Raw genomic sequence first — 18115 nt, 5'->3', positions numbered from 1 at the left:
GACCGTTTATGACCGTAACCCGATAAAGGAAACAGTTTGTATGAACACAAGTTTTCGTCTTATCAAGCATAATCGGTGTAAGATTCACTGTAAAAACTTTTTTTTTTTTTAATCCTAAAAAAGAGATGTGAAATGTCTTTGATTTTAATAAAATTTCAGAACCACACCTCTATGAAATGTGAGAAATGAAACTTACAAACAGCAAGAGTGAAAAAACATCCAATGTTTGAACTTTATTCCAATGGAAATTCAGTCTTATTTCCTTTATTTGTCAAGGTCTGGGACAGATTACTCAGGAGTCATTGTATGACGATTTGCACTGATACACAGAAATGAAATAAATTCAGCTTAGAAATATCCGTTTAGAAAGTGTCTCCAACGACAAATGTGCGAGTGATATTTCCACACTTTTAAAATATGGCTTTATGTGAACAAAAAACAGGAATTGGCTTTGTGATTCCAACAAGAAAAAAACGTTTATTCAAAAATAGCCCCAAGAGAATTAAGAACTTATATTAAATCAAGAAAAGAAAGGTTTTACTTTATAATGGTTCTTTAGTTGTGCCAATAAATTCAAACCCTTCAAAATGGTCACAATCAGGGCTTGATTACATCATTTTCATTTTTGGGTGAACAAACTTTTAAAAGTCTTTGGAATGTATGAGAATGGAAGTACTGGTGTGCAGTGAAGTGATTTCTCACATAGTGAGTCCATATTTGCAGACGCACACATCATCATATCATCATCATCATCATTATGATGCTTGATAAACAGGACACAACATAACCAACAGTAAAAACAAAAATGGCAAAAATAAAGGAAAGGCAGAAAAAGGCCTGTACAAATTACAATGTCTAGTTTTCTGCTCATCACAGTTACTTTGTCAGTCTGTGGCCCATCTTAACCCTTTAACCTTTAACTGTTAAAGGTTCTGTTTTAAGAGTCAGATCTCTCTTTCTGGTTCTCTATTTTGTGTCTGCACAATGAGAAGAGACAAAAACATTCCTCACGGGTCACTAGCAGACTCTGGGACGCTTCTTTTGGAGTGGGAGAAAAGCGTGTTAAATGTGACCGGAGACTCTACAGCAGTCAGAGAGGTCGTTTGCTCTCACGTTGACTTCTGTTTATAATGAAGGGTCAGATCTCCTCCACTCTTCCAGATGAAATGCTTAACAGTCCTGAGATCCATGTTAGAATCCAAAACCTACAAACAAACAGCATGTTTTACACAACTGACAAAGAGATGTTCAAAATGTGGCTTAATGAAATTTTCTTGTTAACTTATTAGGGACACGATCTGAAAGATATCATCTTTGCTGAAACTTCAAACTGCGGTGTGTAATATCTGTTTCCAAACAGGTTTCCAAAACACTCCGTCTGTCTTCCAGTGTTTGCGTACACACAAAAAAGCCAGTTATGTGTATGACGGCCATTCAAAAAAAATTGCAAAATAAAATTTTTGCAAGCAACATATAAATCACAAATATTTCAAAATGTATTATTAGTCCAGGATAGCAGTACAGAGATAACCCAGGAGTGTTATACCAGGCTTAAAGGGATAGTTTACCCAAAAATAGATCTCTCATCATTTACTCACCCTCATGCCATCCCAGACGAGTATAACTTATTTTCTTCTGTTGAACACAAACAAAGATTTTAAGAAGAATATCTCAGCACTGTAGGTCCATACAATGCAATTCAACAGTGTCCAAAACTTTGACGTTCCAAAAAGCACATAAATGCAGCACAAAAGAGATCCATAAGTGGTTAAATCCAAGTCTTCTGAAGGGATATGATAGGTGTGGGTAAGAAACAGATCAATATTTAAGTCCTTTTTTTACTATCAATCTCCACTTTCACTTTCACCTTTTTTCTGTATGCCAATTAACATTCTTCTTGCATATCACCACCCTCAGGCCAGGAAGGAGAATTTACGGTAAAAAAATAAATAAATATTAAATATTAATGTCTTTCTCACCCACACCTATCATATCACTTCTGAAGACGTGGATTATTTTTATGCTGCCTTTCTGTTCCTTATTGAGCTTCAAAGTTTTGGTCACCATTCACTTGCATTGTAAGGACTTACAGAGCTGAGATATTCTTCTAAAAATCTTTTTTGTGTTCAGCAGAAGAAAGAACGTCATACACATCTGGGATGGCATGAGGGTGATGAGAGAACTATTCCTTTAAACTTTAAGTGTTTGTGCGAGTCTGACCTGATCCAGACACATAAGTTCAATCTTCTCTTCGGCCATCACTGTCACGTCTTCCTCTTTCTCCTGTTCTCCTGGCTTGTCATTGGCCGAAGAGCTGGTGGTTTGTGACTCAGTGTCGAGGTTGATGATCTTCTCATAAATGTGTTCCATCACTTTACGCACCTGCAGCATGTCACTGGCAGACAGACGATCCCTCAAAACAACAGACCGTCATGAATACAGATACAGATTACTGAAGGCCTTAGGAAATTATGACTATTAAATAGCAAAAAACCCTGATCTTTATGCAGCTAAAGACTCTAAACATACTAAAAACAAGGGGGGAAATATGTAAATATTTAAATATAAGTATATTATTTTCTTGTTCCATTTTAAAAAAAATTTCAGCATACATGTCACCATATTTGGCCTTTAATATCTATAAGCCATTTTTGCTAAATATTTACATAGATTTCTCTTTCATGCTTCAACAAAATCATTCGTTTTATGAAAAATCTAGAAATGTATAACTAGAATTGAAGATTTAGAATAAGATTGTTTTCCCACAAAAAACAATCTGTGCATATCCCCACCACACGGGACACCTTCAGTGCATACTTTTTAAGAGTTTTGGCTCCAGATGATGAATGTGGCTGGAGGTAGAAAGGAATCTTGTTGAATTTCGGCATGTTTTTCTGTAACAGGAAAGAAACAAAGTTAAGATTCGGGTCATTTTTGAACGGTATTGAAAACCATTAAAAATGCACAAATTCTTGATTCGTGTACAATGGCACTAAAGACCACCCTTAACGAAAACCTGTTTTATTGTAGTCCCAAAGTGGATGATGATGGAGAAAAAAAAATATTCTTTAAAAGAATTGAGAAAAAATGTGTTTATTCAATGGCAAACATTGACCAAGGATGTCACAATTTCTGTTTATTTCAATGTATTTTGGTATTTTATAATAACTTGCCTATAATACAATAATTTCAGATTGATTCTGCTCATAGAAAATCAAGTGTACATTTTTACAGTTACAGTTTTAGTACATGACTATTTCACAAAATTATTTCTATTGCCTTTTCCAGCAGACAAAATGGGCCCATTTTGTATGTCCATCTCAACAAATCCATTCCTTCCCACTAATGTCAAACATACTGTTGCGGCGTTACAGGGGTTTAGGAAGGTCCCATAATAGATATTTCTGCCATCTAATGTTTCTGGAGAAACTTCTATACAAAAGGTATTTTACCATTGTTGAGCTTTAGCCCCATTTTACCCTATAATATAAACGAATGTAAGTAAACTTATTTGGGGAAGCAACTGGGGAAGTTTGGAGAACAGTATGGGGCTAGGGGCTAAATTTGACAAATTCTGAAATATTTTTAGGTCAAATTTGATTCATAGATGTACAAAAACCTATTAAAAGCTGTATAACATCCAGAAAGTCTGAAGGTAAAAGGTCACAATTGGTTCTTCCCATACGGGTCAAAATTGACCGGTTAAGACAATGAAAGGAACAATTTGTTTAAATTGTTATTTCTCTTAAACAATTATATACAAAAATACATTTTCTTTTTTCTTTTTGTTTGTTTTGATGGTCTTGACAAAGTCACAATGTTTGTTTCAGTACCAAAAACTGTATTTATAACATATTCTATACCTGTCCCGGGTCAAAACCCTAAGACCTTAATGACCCTGGGTCAAAACTATGACCTTAATGACCCTAAGACAAAAGGAGAGTTAAAGGCCATATGATGTATGATTGTGATAATCGAAACACTCACATCTACAGTGATATCAATAACCCACTGAGGTACAGTTTCATTCAGTAACAAGGACTCCGTCTCTCCCCCAGAATCACGACATAATAACCTGGAATTTGAAGGATACAAATAAATCTAAGATATAAGAAGCAAGGATAGAGAAGTGTAATCTGTATTGTGCATTATTAATCTGACCTAAACAGCGTTCTTCCGCCGGCTTCACCAAAGATGACAGGAGTGTGTGGAGGAACCTGGAAATAGCCGTTGCCCTTCTGTACATCGACTCTCCTGTTCACCGTTTACTAGAAACCAATTGCGTATTAATGCATACATTGGTTGAATCACAGCTATACTACAGAAATATGACAAAGGTTTTATAGCTTGAAATCTAACAGAGAGGCTCTGTTTCAAACCCTAACCTACCAATGTGAGCTGCCTACCTAGACAGTATTTGAAGGCATCAAAGGTGTGAACCTGACATAAAGGATGTTTTAAAACAGTTGTATGCTGCCTTATAAGACACTTCTTGCACGAATAAAACAATCCTAGAATGTGTTAGTTACGTAAAGTGACAATTTATGAGGGATGTCTTGGCAGTCGGCCCTGAGGGAAATGTTTATTTTTAACACGCATTCAATTTTTATTCAGTACTGAAAATTATTAATAAAATAAAGTATATAAAAATATACAAAAAGTAATATTTAATGCTATGGAGTGTTATTGTTATGTATTTGCACTTAGCAGAGTATCAAGTTGTTAGCTTAGCAACATGCTAACATCAGACTCTAGTGTAATCAACTTTGAGCGTCTCTCGAACAATTCTCATTCATAAAGAATTTTGCAAGCAACGTATAAATCACAAATATTTCAGGATTAATTACTAGTCCAGGGTACCATTACAATAAAACACAGGATTGTGTTAAAACAGGCTTAAAACTGACCGTCGGTTAACATGTAAAAAGACCATTTATACTGTAGATGTAAATAATGTTAAGTGCATGAAGAGTGTTTCATACCAGTTACTTCCTTTGTAGGGAGTAGATGCAAAATCAGCTCAATAAGGTTTGGAACAGAGCCATAATACATCTACAAAAAGAAATAAGAATAAAGAAGTTTACCATGGTTAGGCTCGTTTTCCTCTTCTTCCACTGAGTTTACGTGAGTTCTGGGCCAGAACTCCAAAAGCGCCTGCAGGAGCAGCCCACCCAGATTTACTGTAACAAGAATAGTTATACAGTATGTTACAAAACTCTTTATTATTGATGAATAACCAAGAAATATAATAAAGAAAAATATGTAAATGTCAAAACAAGATCATTTCAGTTGAGAAGCACAATTGCATATCTAATGCTTTTAAGTTTTTAAAAGGTTGCTTAATTTTAAGTGTTTCTATGTAGCTTTGAAGGTGAAATATGTCATTTCAGGGCCACCAGTTGCACAACGGAATTGTACAATGTTTCAAACAAGTTTACGGAAACTCCCCCAAATCTGCAATTGGTCAGACATGTAGTCCCACCCCAAACTCAGTGTTCGTATTAGTGTTTACGTGGAGTTAAATTATTATATTAAATAGGGATATGAAACTGTATTTTAACATCAAATAGGTTGTGCACATCACAATTTTAGTGGCAAGATTTTCATGCTATTTTTAAGAATTCTCACCATGTTTTTTTTTGTTTTATTCTTAACGCATTGGTAGGTTTTATTTATTTAGCTTGCTTGAATTTATGATATTATGGCTATAGTTAAAGGGCTAGTTTTTTTTTTTTTTTTTAAAGATATTTCTCTCATCATTCACTCACTTTGATGCCATCCCAGATGTGTATGACATTCTTTCTTCTACTGAACAAAAACAAAGATTTTTAGAAGAATATTTCAGCCCTGTAGGTCCAAACAAAGAAAGTTAATTGTGACCAGACCTTTCAGGCTCCAATGGTTAAATATATGTCTTCTGATGCAATCACTTTGGGTGAAAAACAGATTAATATTTAATTCCTTTTTTTTATTATTTTTTTTTTACTATAAATCTCCACTTTCACTTTCACCACATATTCACTTCTGAAGATATGGAGTTAACCACTGGAGCCATATGGATGATTTTTATGCAGAATTTCAGATTTTTGGAGCTTGAAGGTTTCGGACACCATTCACTTAAATTGTATGGACCTATAGAGCTGAGATATTCTTCTAAAAATCTTTGTTTGTGTTCAGCAGCTAAAATAATTTCACACACATCCGAGATGGCATGAGGGTGAGAAAATAAAGATAATTTTCATTTTTGAGTGAACTATACCTTTAAGCGTGTTTCAAGACAGGCATTTTTTGCAGTCTATGCATGAAAAATTTTATAAATCAGCTATTCAGCTGCAATAGCTCAAGGAGCAAACTACTTAGTCAAGGCTGTAACAGTAGAAAGAAACAAAGACTAAGCAATAATGATGAAATAAAATGCCCTTAAAACGAAATATTTATTATCTTACGTTTAGGGTCAGAACCATCTGGACTTGTAAAACCAGCATCTTTAGCAGCCACCCAAGCTGCAAAGCAATCACTTTCATCCAGCGTAATAGTCAGCATCTAAACAACAGCAAAAAATAAATATTATAAAAAAAAAGTCATTTCCACTTCTGCAATCGGTAAAATTGTAAAATAGTCACTATACACACACCTGCAAATCTGAATTCAATCGTCAATTGAACATAGATATATTTCATCATATTACTGTTGCAACCACAGTATAAAAGCAATAAACCACTCGAGGCAAGGTGCTACAGCATTACGATACAGTAAAGTGCCCTTAAGCATGGTAAAATAAATGTAACAAATGGCCTTTCATGACAAACTGCTTTGTCTGAAACTTCTTGCTAATGGAAAATACCTCTGAATACTCACTCCTGTTTTGAGATCTACAGAAAACCAGTTTGGCACGTAGACCATCTTGAACCGCTTTTTAATTTCCTCATCAAAGTCTACTTTCCCCAGGTCTTCCCCCTTACAAGCCTACAAAAAAACAAACAACATTCCATGAGGGTTAACCTAAAGAAATGCCACAAAAGGCAATGGTAAGTTCACATGATCTGCTCTTACTTTTAGCACATCCCAGAATGCCACACTGTCATTGCTGTCTTTGGTGAGGATGTGTCTCTTGTCATTGAGAATATGACACTGAACGATGCTGGTGTCACCTGAAATCACAGTCAAATACACAGTGAAGTTTAAATGAATTACAGACAACAGACTAGCACATTTCAAGGGTATGGCACCAAAGTAGATGAATTCCTTTGGCTCCAAACCTGCAATATGATCCAGTGAGTTACAGGTATTTTTAGAGATGGTCTTACCTTTGATAACCTGCTCTGGCTGTGTGCACAATGGAGTTAAAGGAGCACTGCAGTCCTTGTCAAAGTCCCCAGATGCTCTAAAGTTATGCATTCCCTTCAGAGACTGACAATGACAATTAAACAAACAAAGATAGATATGAGCTGACTGAACAATGACATTTTATTTAAACTTAATCTCAATTAGATTGGAGATGTAGGATTAGACATATTTGGGAACTTTTTACATTTAAATGGAGGCATTGAACCATGATGATATAGCTTTCCTTTTTGGCTCTACCTTTAAGGAAAGAAATTGAATTTTGGTTGTGGCTGGTGAATAAACAGTGTTCCTCACCCATTTGTTCACAAATGATTTAGTTGTGGCCACCCAAATGGCTTGAGGAGGATCTGCTGATCGGTCCAACTCCATCTAAATATGTGGTTGAGAGGGAGAGGAAAGATCAGAAGAGGTTGAAAAGAGGTACAGCTTCTTAAAGTTTTTATCCTTTTTAAAGTAATATTCTTGGTTAAATATAAGTTAAGCTCAATCGACAGTATTTGTGGCATAATGATGATTATCACAAAAAAAAAAAATTTGACATCCCTCCTTACAATGGAAGTGAATGGGTCCATTTTTAGATGTTTAAAGGCAGAAATGTGAAGCTTATAATTTAACAAAAGCACTTAAATTTGTTATTCTGTTAAAACTCATGTATTATTTGAGCTTTATTATTCATTTTTGGGGGTTTTTGACATTATATTGTCTTGTTAACGAAGTAATAAAATTAGCTATAGGAGTGGTGGAGACGTAGTGGGCTAAAGCACAGAAATGGTAAGCAGAAGGTTGCCGGTTCGATTCCCACAGCCACCACCATTGTGTCCTTGAGCAAGGCCAGGTTATAATCAATATAATGCCAGAATGCTGTTGATTGAGCTTAACATGAATTAAACCCAAAATATTCCTTTAAAATGGACAGTTCAACCAAAAATGAAAATTGAGTCATTATTTACTCACCCTCATGTTGTTCCAACCCCATATGACTTGATTTCTTCTGTAGAACACAAAATGAGATGTCAGGCAGAATGTTAGCCTCAGTCACCATTCACTTTCATTGCATCTTTTTTCAATGAAATAAATGTGAATGGTGACTGAGGCTGACATTCTGCCTGACATCTCATTTTACATTGCACGGATGAAAGATAGTCATACCATATGGGTTTAGAACAACATGAGAATGCATAAATTCATTTACATTTTTGGGTGAACTATCCAAGCAATGCAAGCTTTAACTCACCTTCAGAACGGGAGCATTCTCTTCACATATGAGCACACGAATGTCAGGGTTACGCAGGTCTGTACAGTAAATCTTTCGGTCCCGTCCACCCGAGTACATGTGTGTGAACACCTCATTCGCTTGCAGGGACCACACACCCTCATCGTGGACTCTGTATGTGGCAATACACCGTTGCTGGCCGAGAGACCACAATCGTATCGTACCATCTGAACTACCAGAGAGACACTAGACAGAGACAAAAATAAGGTTTTCATCGCATCTAATGGATTACATTAACAAAAGCAGTGTTTGGTTTGACTCAGAGACTTACTTGAGTGCCGTCTTTGTTTAGTAACAATGATTTGACATTGTCCTTGTGGCCTTTTAACTTCATTAATTTGGCACACGTACGTGGATCCCAAACTCTCAAGACCTGATGCAAAACATAAAGATGACACAAAACACGTCCCGTAAAGTGATTCCTATGTAATGACATGCATAGAATGCAATTATTGTGTTTTTTTAGCCAATCAGAAAATGAGCTGTGCTTTCTCCCAGTCAACTATTTTGCAAATTCATAGCAAAGCCCATATATTGGGAGCAGGAAGCTGAGAGTGTGGTAGTAAAAGCAGATCATTCAAGTCTGGCAGAAGTGCCAAAACTAATTATCTCGCTTACAACACCTTTAATAAATAAGCAAAACCCTGCTTATTTCAAAGTGAAGACACTCGAGCATTAGTAAGATAAGGAAATGCTAACCTTCTCTGTAGATCCTGAGATGATAACTGTTCCTGTCTGATTCATGGCCAGACTGTAGATGGAGTCCTTATTTCCACTCAATGAGGAAGCTGTGACAGAAATGATAAATGTGATAAACAGTGCTGGGTAGTAGTGTATTACATGTAATCTGGATTATGTAATCAGATTACAAAAATCAAATACTTGTTATTGGACTACATAACTATTTATAATGTGCGTAATCAGATTATATGTAATTTTTATGGATTACATGATTACATTTACATGAATAAAAGCTGTGATGGAAATTATGGATGTAATAAGCAAAGCTGAGGAGTAGTGGATTACGTGTAATATGGATTACATAATCAGATTACAAAAATCAAGTACTTGTTATTGGATTACATAACTATTTATAATGTGCGTAATCATATTATATGTAAATTTATATTACACAAATACACGCCAAACTGTTTGAATTTGCACCCTTCATTGAAAACAAAGCATTTCATACAAGCCCATGTGCACCTGTCCATAATTTCATAGGTGTCGGCCACACGCAACCGCATGCTCCAGTCATAGGTTAAAGCCACACCTTCTCATGAATAATTATGAGGAGGTACAAATTGTAGATATCTACATCAAATCTATAGACATTCTCTCATAATTGATTTCAAAGCTGGTTAATAAAAAATCCAATACCTATTCCTAATTTATAATAATACAATTAAAAATACAAACATGTCCTCATTAATGTTACTCAAGATAAAACACAATGCGCCTTTATGCACCTTATTTTTACTCAGCAACTAAACAAATAGCAAGTTTCCCTTTGATTTTATGTTTACTAATTTTTAATGAAAGAAGTGTTAATTGACCCATCGCTAAGCCCGCCTTACCAATCCTAACCAATCCTGTTAGCGCAACTAACCAATCCTGTCTTAGCAAATTTTGCCTGGCCGGCATTATCTGACACGCGTTTGCTCTTTTCCAATTAGAGCCTATGGGAGTAATGTGTGTTTAGAGTAGTTTTATGCTAGATTTTATTTAAAAAATATTTGTTGTCAGGTCAATTGTTACCGTGACATGAGGTATCCAGAGAGGATACACGCAGTGTTTTTCTTTCTTAAAAAAAAAAACTTTAAATAAATGTAAAAAAAGAGCATATTATGGATTAAACTGTCATTCCTCATTCCCAAAAGAGCACGAATAACATCAGCCAGGACTCCTACATTTCCTCCAAGGAAAATTAAAGCTGAACGTAAATGTCATATAACAGAAAACGCTAGTTCACAGCATCAAAATGAGTGTGTCATATGAGACGTTATAAGCAGTTCTGTTCACTTACATTAATGTTATCAGGTTTGTAATAGCTATTAAATGACGATTTTTTTTCTTTTTAAGTGACTGTAATAATCGTTTGTCTTTGTTACGATTCACAGTTGACAGTTTTCAATAAAATGACGGTGTAATTAAACAGTTTCTTTTACAAAAAACATCAGATAACTATGCTTTACAATATCACTCATCATTCCAGCCAACTTGAGAATATTAACCTTTCCGATTATAAGAATATTTAGTCAAAAAACGCTCCGTTCATGGCAATCTCCCATTCATTCATATGGTGAGTTCTGCAGAGCTTGTCAGAGCGTGCAAGCGACCGTAACCAAGGGGAGCAGAGCTTAGCGAAGGGTCACTTGCTCCTTAATACATTTAAAATGAACGATTAGATCTTCAAAATATTAAATGGGTAATCCAAAAGTTAGATTACCAAAAAAGTGTAATCTTAAAGATTATATAACGTATTAGTTACATTTGTGTAATTTGTAATAAGTACTCAATTAAATTATATATTATAAACTCCTTCTTAATGATGTTAAAGTCAGCATGAAATCAAAATTGACCCTATTCTAGGTAGCTACTGTAGATAACTCCATATTAACCACTTACAGACCAACTTCAAATCTTCCTTTCATAGGCAAAATCACTGAAAAGTTTGTTTTCAATCAGCTGAACAAATTCTTAATCTTGAACGTTTATTTGGACAATTTTCAGTCTGGTTTCCGACCACATCATAGCACAGAGGCGATGCTCATAAAGATCCTTAATGATAATTGACTAAATACTGATTCAGGTAAAATATCAGTGCTGGTGTTTTTAGATCTCAGTGCTGCTTTTGACCACAACATTCTACTAGACGGTCCTCAGCTGGTTCAGGTCATACTTAGAAGGGAGGGGCAACTATGTGAACATAAGCAACTGTGAATCTGAGTGGACATCCATGATGTGTGGAGTCCCACAAGCCTGCATATGCTCCCACTAGGCCAAATTATGAAAAAGAATAAAATTGCATATCATAGCTATGCAGACGATACCCAGATCTATCTAGCCCTATCGCTAAATGACTACAGCCCCATAGACTCTCTGTGTCAGTGCATTGATGAAATTAACAGTTGGATGTGCCAAAACTTCCTTCAGTTAAACAATGACAAGACATAGGTCATTGTATTTGGCAACAAAGGCAAAATTCCAAAGGTGAATACATACCTTGACTCCAAGGGCCTAAAGACAAAAAATCAAATAAGAAATCGAGGTGTCATTTTGGAGTCAGACCTCAGTTTCAGTAGTCACATCAAAGCAATATCTAAATCAGCCTACTATCATCTAAATAATACATAGCCAGAATTAAATGTTTTGTATCCATTCAAGACTTAGAGAAACTTCATGCCTTCATCACCAGTAGGGTAGACTACTGCGTTGGACTCCATACCGGCCTTCCCAAACAGACCATTAGACACATGCAGCTCATTCAGAATGCCACTGTCAGGATTCTCACCTGAACCAAAATATCTGAGCATATCACTCCAGTCCTCAGGTCTTTACACTGGCTTCCAGTTACATTTAGAATAGATTTTAAAGTACTATTACTCGTTTATAAATCGCTCAATAGCCTAGGACCTAAATACATTTCAGATATGCATGTTGAATATAAACTTAACAGATAGGGGTGCAAATCAGATGTTTCATCACAATATGATCTTATATCGATTCTCTTGGCCTGCGATCCGATATATGCAGATACTTCAAAGTCTGCCACGAAACGATTTTCGGACCCTGCGATCGATATTCTGAAATGATGTGCCTGTTTTACACAATCAATTCATTTTTCTTTGCCCTCAAATGCAATATAATTAAAATATTTTATTGAGGTCTCTGAAAAGTGCAAATTTAGTATCCACATTGGGACATCCACAACAAAAAAAGGTACAGATGTTGAAAAGATTATACAGATAATAAAATAAAAAATAACGTCACACACAAGTGATCAACAATCATTTGAATACAGATTATTTTTCAGTTGAATCCAATTCAAAGTACTTCCATACCCTTGACTTGTTTCTAACTATCCGTGCTATCCAAGGTTTTCTTGGCTACAACTTCCACAGTTGTGAAAAATTCTGTTACAGTTAACTGGGATAAATGTTAGTAAGGGTGTTGATGAGTAGATGTGTAAAGTCTTATAACTGATGCTAGTGCTGGGCAGCAGGTGATTTTCTCTTTCCCTCATTAGTGCTGGTCAGAATATCGGCATTTAAAATTAACAGAAAAGCTATAGTTCACAGCATCAAAATGAGTGTGTCATATGAGACATTATAAGCAGTTCTGTTCACTTACATTAATGTTATCAGGTTTGTAATAGCTATTAAATGACAATTTTTTTCTTTTTAAGTGACTGTAATAATCGTTTGTCTTTGTTCAGATTCACAGTTTTCAATAAAATGACGGTGTAATTAAACAGTTTCTTTTACAAAAAACATCAGATAACTATGCTTTATAATGTCACTCATCATTCCAGCCAACTTGAGAATATTAACCTTTCCGATTATAAGAATATTTAGTCAAAAACCGCTCCGTTCATGGCAATAAATGTTAGTAAATGTTAGTAAGGGTGTTGATGAGTAGATGTGTAAAGTCTTATAACTGATGCTAGTGCTGGGCAGCAGGTGATTTTCTCTTTCCCTCATTAGTGCTGGTTAGAATATCGGCATTGTCAAGATGTTTCACATGGTTGATACTCCATGGTACTTTTAAATAGCAAAGGCTCATGTACAATTCAAATGGGTCGCATGTGCAACGATATCGATGGAAGCCCGAATTAATCGTGCATTTGAGCCACTCTGCATTTGTCACAAGAGCTGAAAAAGTGCATTTTAAAGAGCGCCTGGTTCACGTGCTCGCACTGATCCTGTCACAGGAGCTTGGTTTCGCGGGAAGCCCGGTTGATGGGCTTCACAGACCCTGCGCACATTCTTGTCCCACATGAAAAGCGTAAAATGAAATGAATGTAATAAGGTTGCTAAATTGACTGACGGAAATGCATAAGGAAGTGGCTAACATGAGAGTATTAAAATAAAGGTGCATCTTAAAAAAAGTCTATATCGATATTTACGTGTTGTATCAATAACATTGGATCATTGGTTATTGGATTGCTGCATCGACCAAGATCGATGAAACGCTAAACGCCTACTAACAGACCTCTCAGATCATTAGGATCAAGTCTGTTAGACATACAGAGGGTTCACTCAAAACAAGGTGAGACAGTATTTAGCTATTATGACACCCGCAGCTAGAACCACCTTCCAGAAGAGGTTAGATGTGCCCCAAACCCTGCTCCCAATTAGCACACTACGCAGTAGTCTCCCTAGGGGGGCACCATCTTACCCTAGGAGGGCACCAGAAAGTCCACCGCCTGCCCTTACTCACACGTTATATGTTATTCAAGGACCCGAAAGCAGTTGCGGAACACAGATGATCGTTTCGCGTTCATATCACGCATTTATTCACTGAGCATTGTGCTGCGCTGATTGATTGCAATGAATCATTTTGATAATTCATTTTAATAATTCTATTTTATTCTTATTTTAATTTTATATTAACTTTTAACTTTTTCTCAAGGTGTTTAAAATTTGTGGTTATCCTCTGTTTAATAAGGAAAGGTTAACAACAAGTTAAAGTGTGCATCAACAATTTTTGGTCATCCTCCATTTAATCAGGGAAGGTTAACAACAGTCATGGATGATGTTTCTTTAAAATGTATATGTAAAGGACTTTGAATTGCCATTGTGTATGAAATGTGCCATTATAAATAAATGCCTATTCATTTTATTAATGCAAGTTACTTGTCTTATTCTGAACGATTGAAATTTGACCTCGTCATCTTTAATCAAAATGTTATAACTTGCTCTTCCGGTGATATGACTGCTGACGTTTACATGTTTTTAGTTGTAACCCTACCCCTTCAGATTTATGTAAACAAACCTGGCGTCAAAGCAGCTAATGCAGATATGAAGACGTGTATATTCAGCGGTTTCCCTCTCAAAATCCTGTTCCCTACCACAAGCTCCCTTGGTTACGGACCCGCTGGCTTGAATTTACATTTCGAAGGAGGAGGAATATGGCAAATTAACAGCAAACTCTACAATTCAAGTTGGATGTGCAGGAGTTTATTAATATTTTTTTAATGCCCATATCTTGGGATGCACAGCACGAGTAAGTGTTATTTATTATTTATATTTAGTGTATTGTGATTCAAACCATTGAGATCTTTTACTCGCTTGTTTCTCATTCATCTGCATTGGGCTCCAGCTTCATCACAAGTATAGATGGTGATGAGCTGACATGTTCGTGGGCTGGTTATTGATTAATGTTGTCAGTTAGATCATCTTTTGGTTCTCAAATCAGTGGGGCACAGTGGAAAGGGTATGTGTCTGTCTGTGTATCGTCTGCAAACTCACAATCAGATCTGCCTCCATTCCAGTATTCAACGCCCACTTTCCAAAATCCAATCAACAACCGATTGATAAAATCAAGTCTGCCTCCTTAAATTTTTTTTCTTGTTCGAAAAATCAGTCGCAACTTCCGTTTCATGCCAGACTTATTAAAGCAAGACGGTGAAAAGGGGAACAAGTACACTTACTGGTGACTGTGTTATTCGAGGCGGTCAGAGCTGTCAGTGTGTTCACATCCCAAAGGAAGATCTGCCTGTCCAGTCCAGCTGAAGCCACCAACTCCTTGTCCTTTGCATATGCTAAAGCTTTGACATAGTCCTGAAGCATGAAGAACAACCACCATTAACATCCTCAGCATAATTTCATATAAAGCCTCAAACTTATATTGCAGAAACTGTATGAACTTCGAAAATCTCAAGCTCCAGGCTGATACAATGAGCACTTCAAAGGATAAAACTAGATGCTGAATTTGCCAAAGTTTTGGAGGTTTGTTGCATCAGATCTCTGAAAGATATTTAAGGGTTTTATTTGTGGCAGCTGGTAGATATCCACCAGCAGAACTTTATATTTCACTTTGTTTCCTGAGATAGTTCATGATGTAATTGGATCTTTGGGATTGATAGGAAGACATTTATTCTTATTTCTTTTTCAATTATGATTTAAAATGTAACCCCTAAACATCGACTCCTAAAGTAAAAACTTTAAACTAGGGGCGGCTGTGGCTCAGGTGGTAGAGCGGGTTGGCCACTAATCGCAGGGTTGGCGGTTCAATTCCTGGCCCACGTGACTCCACATGCCGAAGTGCCCTTGGGCAAGACACTGAACCCCAAGTTGCTCCCAATGGCAGGCTAGCACCTTGCATGGCAGCTCTGCCGTCATTGGTGTGCGAGTTTGTGTGTGAATGGGTGATTGGGTCACAGTGTAAAGCACTTTGAAAACCATTAAGGTTAAAAAAAGAGCTATACAAGTACAAACCATTTACCATTTAAACTAAGTATCACTCAGTACAAACCAACCTTATGTGTCCGTAACGTAGACATGCAGAATCCCTTGTGTGCATTCCAAACTTTCACTGTGGTGTCCGAGGAGGCTGATATCACTGTAAGATAGACCAATACACTCAAACGGGGCAAAATGCTGGACTGAGATAAACACTCATAAGGTGTCTAAATATATTTGATATCAAACCGATAAAGTGACATTCTGTGTATCTGTGACTTCAGAGCAATGCATAAACGTACATGTTTTTCCATTGCAGCAGAGGATGATGTCATTCACCCAGTCTGTGTGATGCTCCATTGAAGCGATATAAGGGTCCTGCTGTAATAGTAAACAGCTTTTAATTCAATCGAGTCAACCACAATGATAACAGAATTTCATTTTTGAGGTGAACTGTCCCTTTAACAACACTGCCGATGCACAGTAAACTTGGTCACACAGCAACAAAACTAGGGACTAGATGAATTTACAAGTCATGGAATAAAAATGCAGAATTGTACTTTGTGTTGATTGACACTCCATATCCTGATGATGGAATCTCGGCCGGCAGTGAACAGTCTATTTAGAGTGGGATCCAATTGAAGAGCATTAATACCATTACGACTGTACTTCTCAACCTCATCTCTAATTACATAGGAAACCTGTAAACAAATGACAATAAATAACAGTTCATAAGACATTTACAGACTGAATGGTCAACTACACATTACTAAAGTAAAAAAGTAATCTATTGAGCAAGCTAAGGCGTTTATGCCTCATTACATATGTGATCAATATAATTTTCATAACTATTACCATTTGGATTTGAGCCTACAGGAAAGACTGTTGTCCTCTATACATATAATTATTGAGAAACCAACTGTATATAATGATCAAATAACTTTAATTACGAACACTGGCCCCGAAATCGTCTGAGCTATTTAACTGCTCCCAGAGTGATTTTAGTGGATGATTTTAGTCATGTTTCCATTATTTATGAATATGGCAATCATTCAGTACTTTGGTAAACAACAAAGCACCATGGTATGACCATTTGAAACCTTCACTGCACCTTTGTAAGGTTGGAAACGTTATGCTCTGAAAATATTATGGACGGCAAAGGCAGCACATGTCTGTTACATATCCTATACATATCCTAGCAGTGAAATATTATCTGTGAAATTTCACCTGAATTTTCCTTCTTCCTGCTGCGTTCTGCCTGTGATGGGACGACATTTTGCTTGTTGACGATCATAGACTGCGTCACTTCCGGGGGATGACGAGGTCGGATTTGGTCCAAAAGCGGGCGTGGTCTCGCAGAATGTGGATTATTGTTAATAACGCTGCAGTATTTGAAACATTTTCTGAATTAACAAAAGAAAATTTGATATTTTTTATATTTACGAAAGAGGGAACACACGACTTAGCAATTAACATAATTATTGTTCTTGGAAAATATTTTTTTTTACATAAGAGTAGATTCGTTTAAACAGTACCGAACATTTCACAATTTTTTTAACTATGTCATTATTTCATATCACTGGAGTCAATGAAGAAGAAGGTTGCCTTGGAACTTTGTAACTTAATAGAAGAACTTAAACTTTATTAATCATTATCATTAATGTTCATTATTAAATGGATCATTAAATCACTACATAAATAAAACAAGTGTCCCTTATATATAATTTTAGCATTAGTTTGAATCCATTTTCATTTTACAATTATCTTTGAGTTGATTTTTCATTTAAGTATGCCCCTTTTTTTAATTATAGTTCCTACAACATATTATAATAAAATGTCATTGTACAATTAGTTGGTACGACAATTATCAGTTGAAGGAATAACATTAAATGGAACAAAGAACAAAACCAAAAAAATAAAAATTAGGCAAGAGGAGAGAATGAAAAGAAATAAAAAAATAAAACGGAATTAAAAAACTCATCTATTTAGCCAGGCATGCACCTAATTAATTCTTCACCACACAATTATGCTGCTTTAGTTAGGTCTTCCAGAACCAGAAACATTTATCATGATCTATAACTCTGCAAAA

General features: G+C 36.0%; 1 protein-coding gene across 1 annotated transcript; it reads right to left on the bottom strand.

The window, feature by feature from the left end:
* Positions 1-225: 225 nt before the first annotated feature.
* On the bottom strand, positions 226-17313 carry LOC127648937 (WD repeat-containing protein 48-like). Its single transcript, XM_052133777.1, is given in 20 exon segments — positions 226-1205; positions 2221-2413; positions 2818-2894; positions 3988-4075; positions 4162-4244; positions 4246-4268; positions 5085-5180; positions 6447-6543; positions 6859-6966; positions 7054-7151; positions 7308-7410; positions 7642-7716; positions 8582-8806; positions 8892-8993; positions 9320-9408; positions 15276-15405; positions 16104-16186; positions 16329-16407; positions 16587-16727; positions 17254-17313. Coding segments are annotated over 20 exon segments (2034 nt in total). The 5' UTR covers positions 17302-17313; the 3' UTR covers positions 226-1109.
* Between the last annotated feature and the right edge of the window lie 802 nt (positions 17314-18115).

Source organism: Xyrauchen texanus, chromosome 9 (assembly GCF_025860055.1).
Source record: "Xyrauchen texanus isolate HMW12.3.18 chromosome 9, RBS_HiC_50CHRs, whole genome shotgun sequence".
NCBI lineage: Eukaryota > Metazoa > Chordata > Actinopteri > Cypriniformes > Catostomidae > Xyrauchen > Xyrauchen texanus.
Note: the sequence above shows the minus strand (reverse complement) of the source record. Positions and strands in the feature narration are given on the sequence as shown.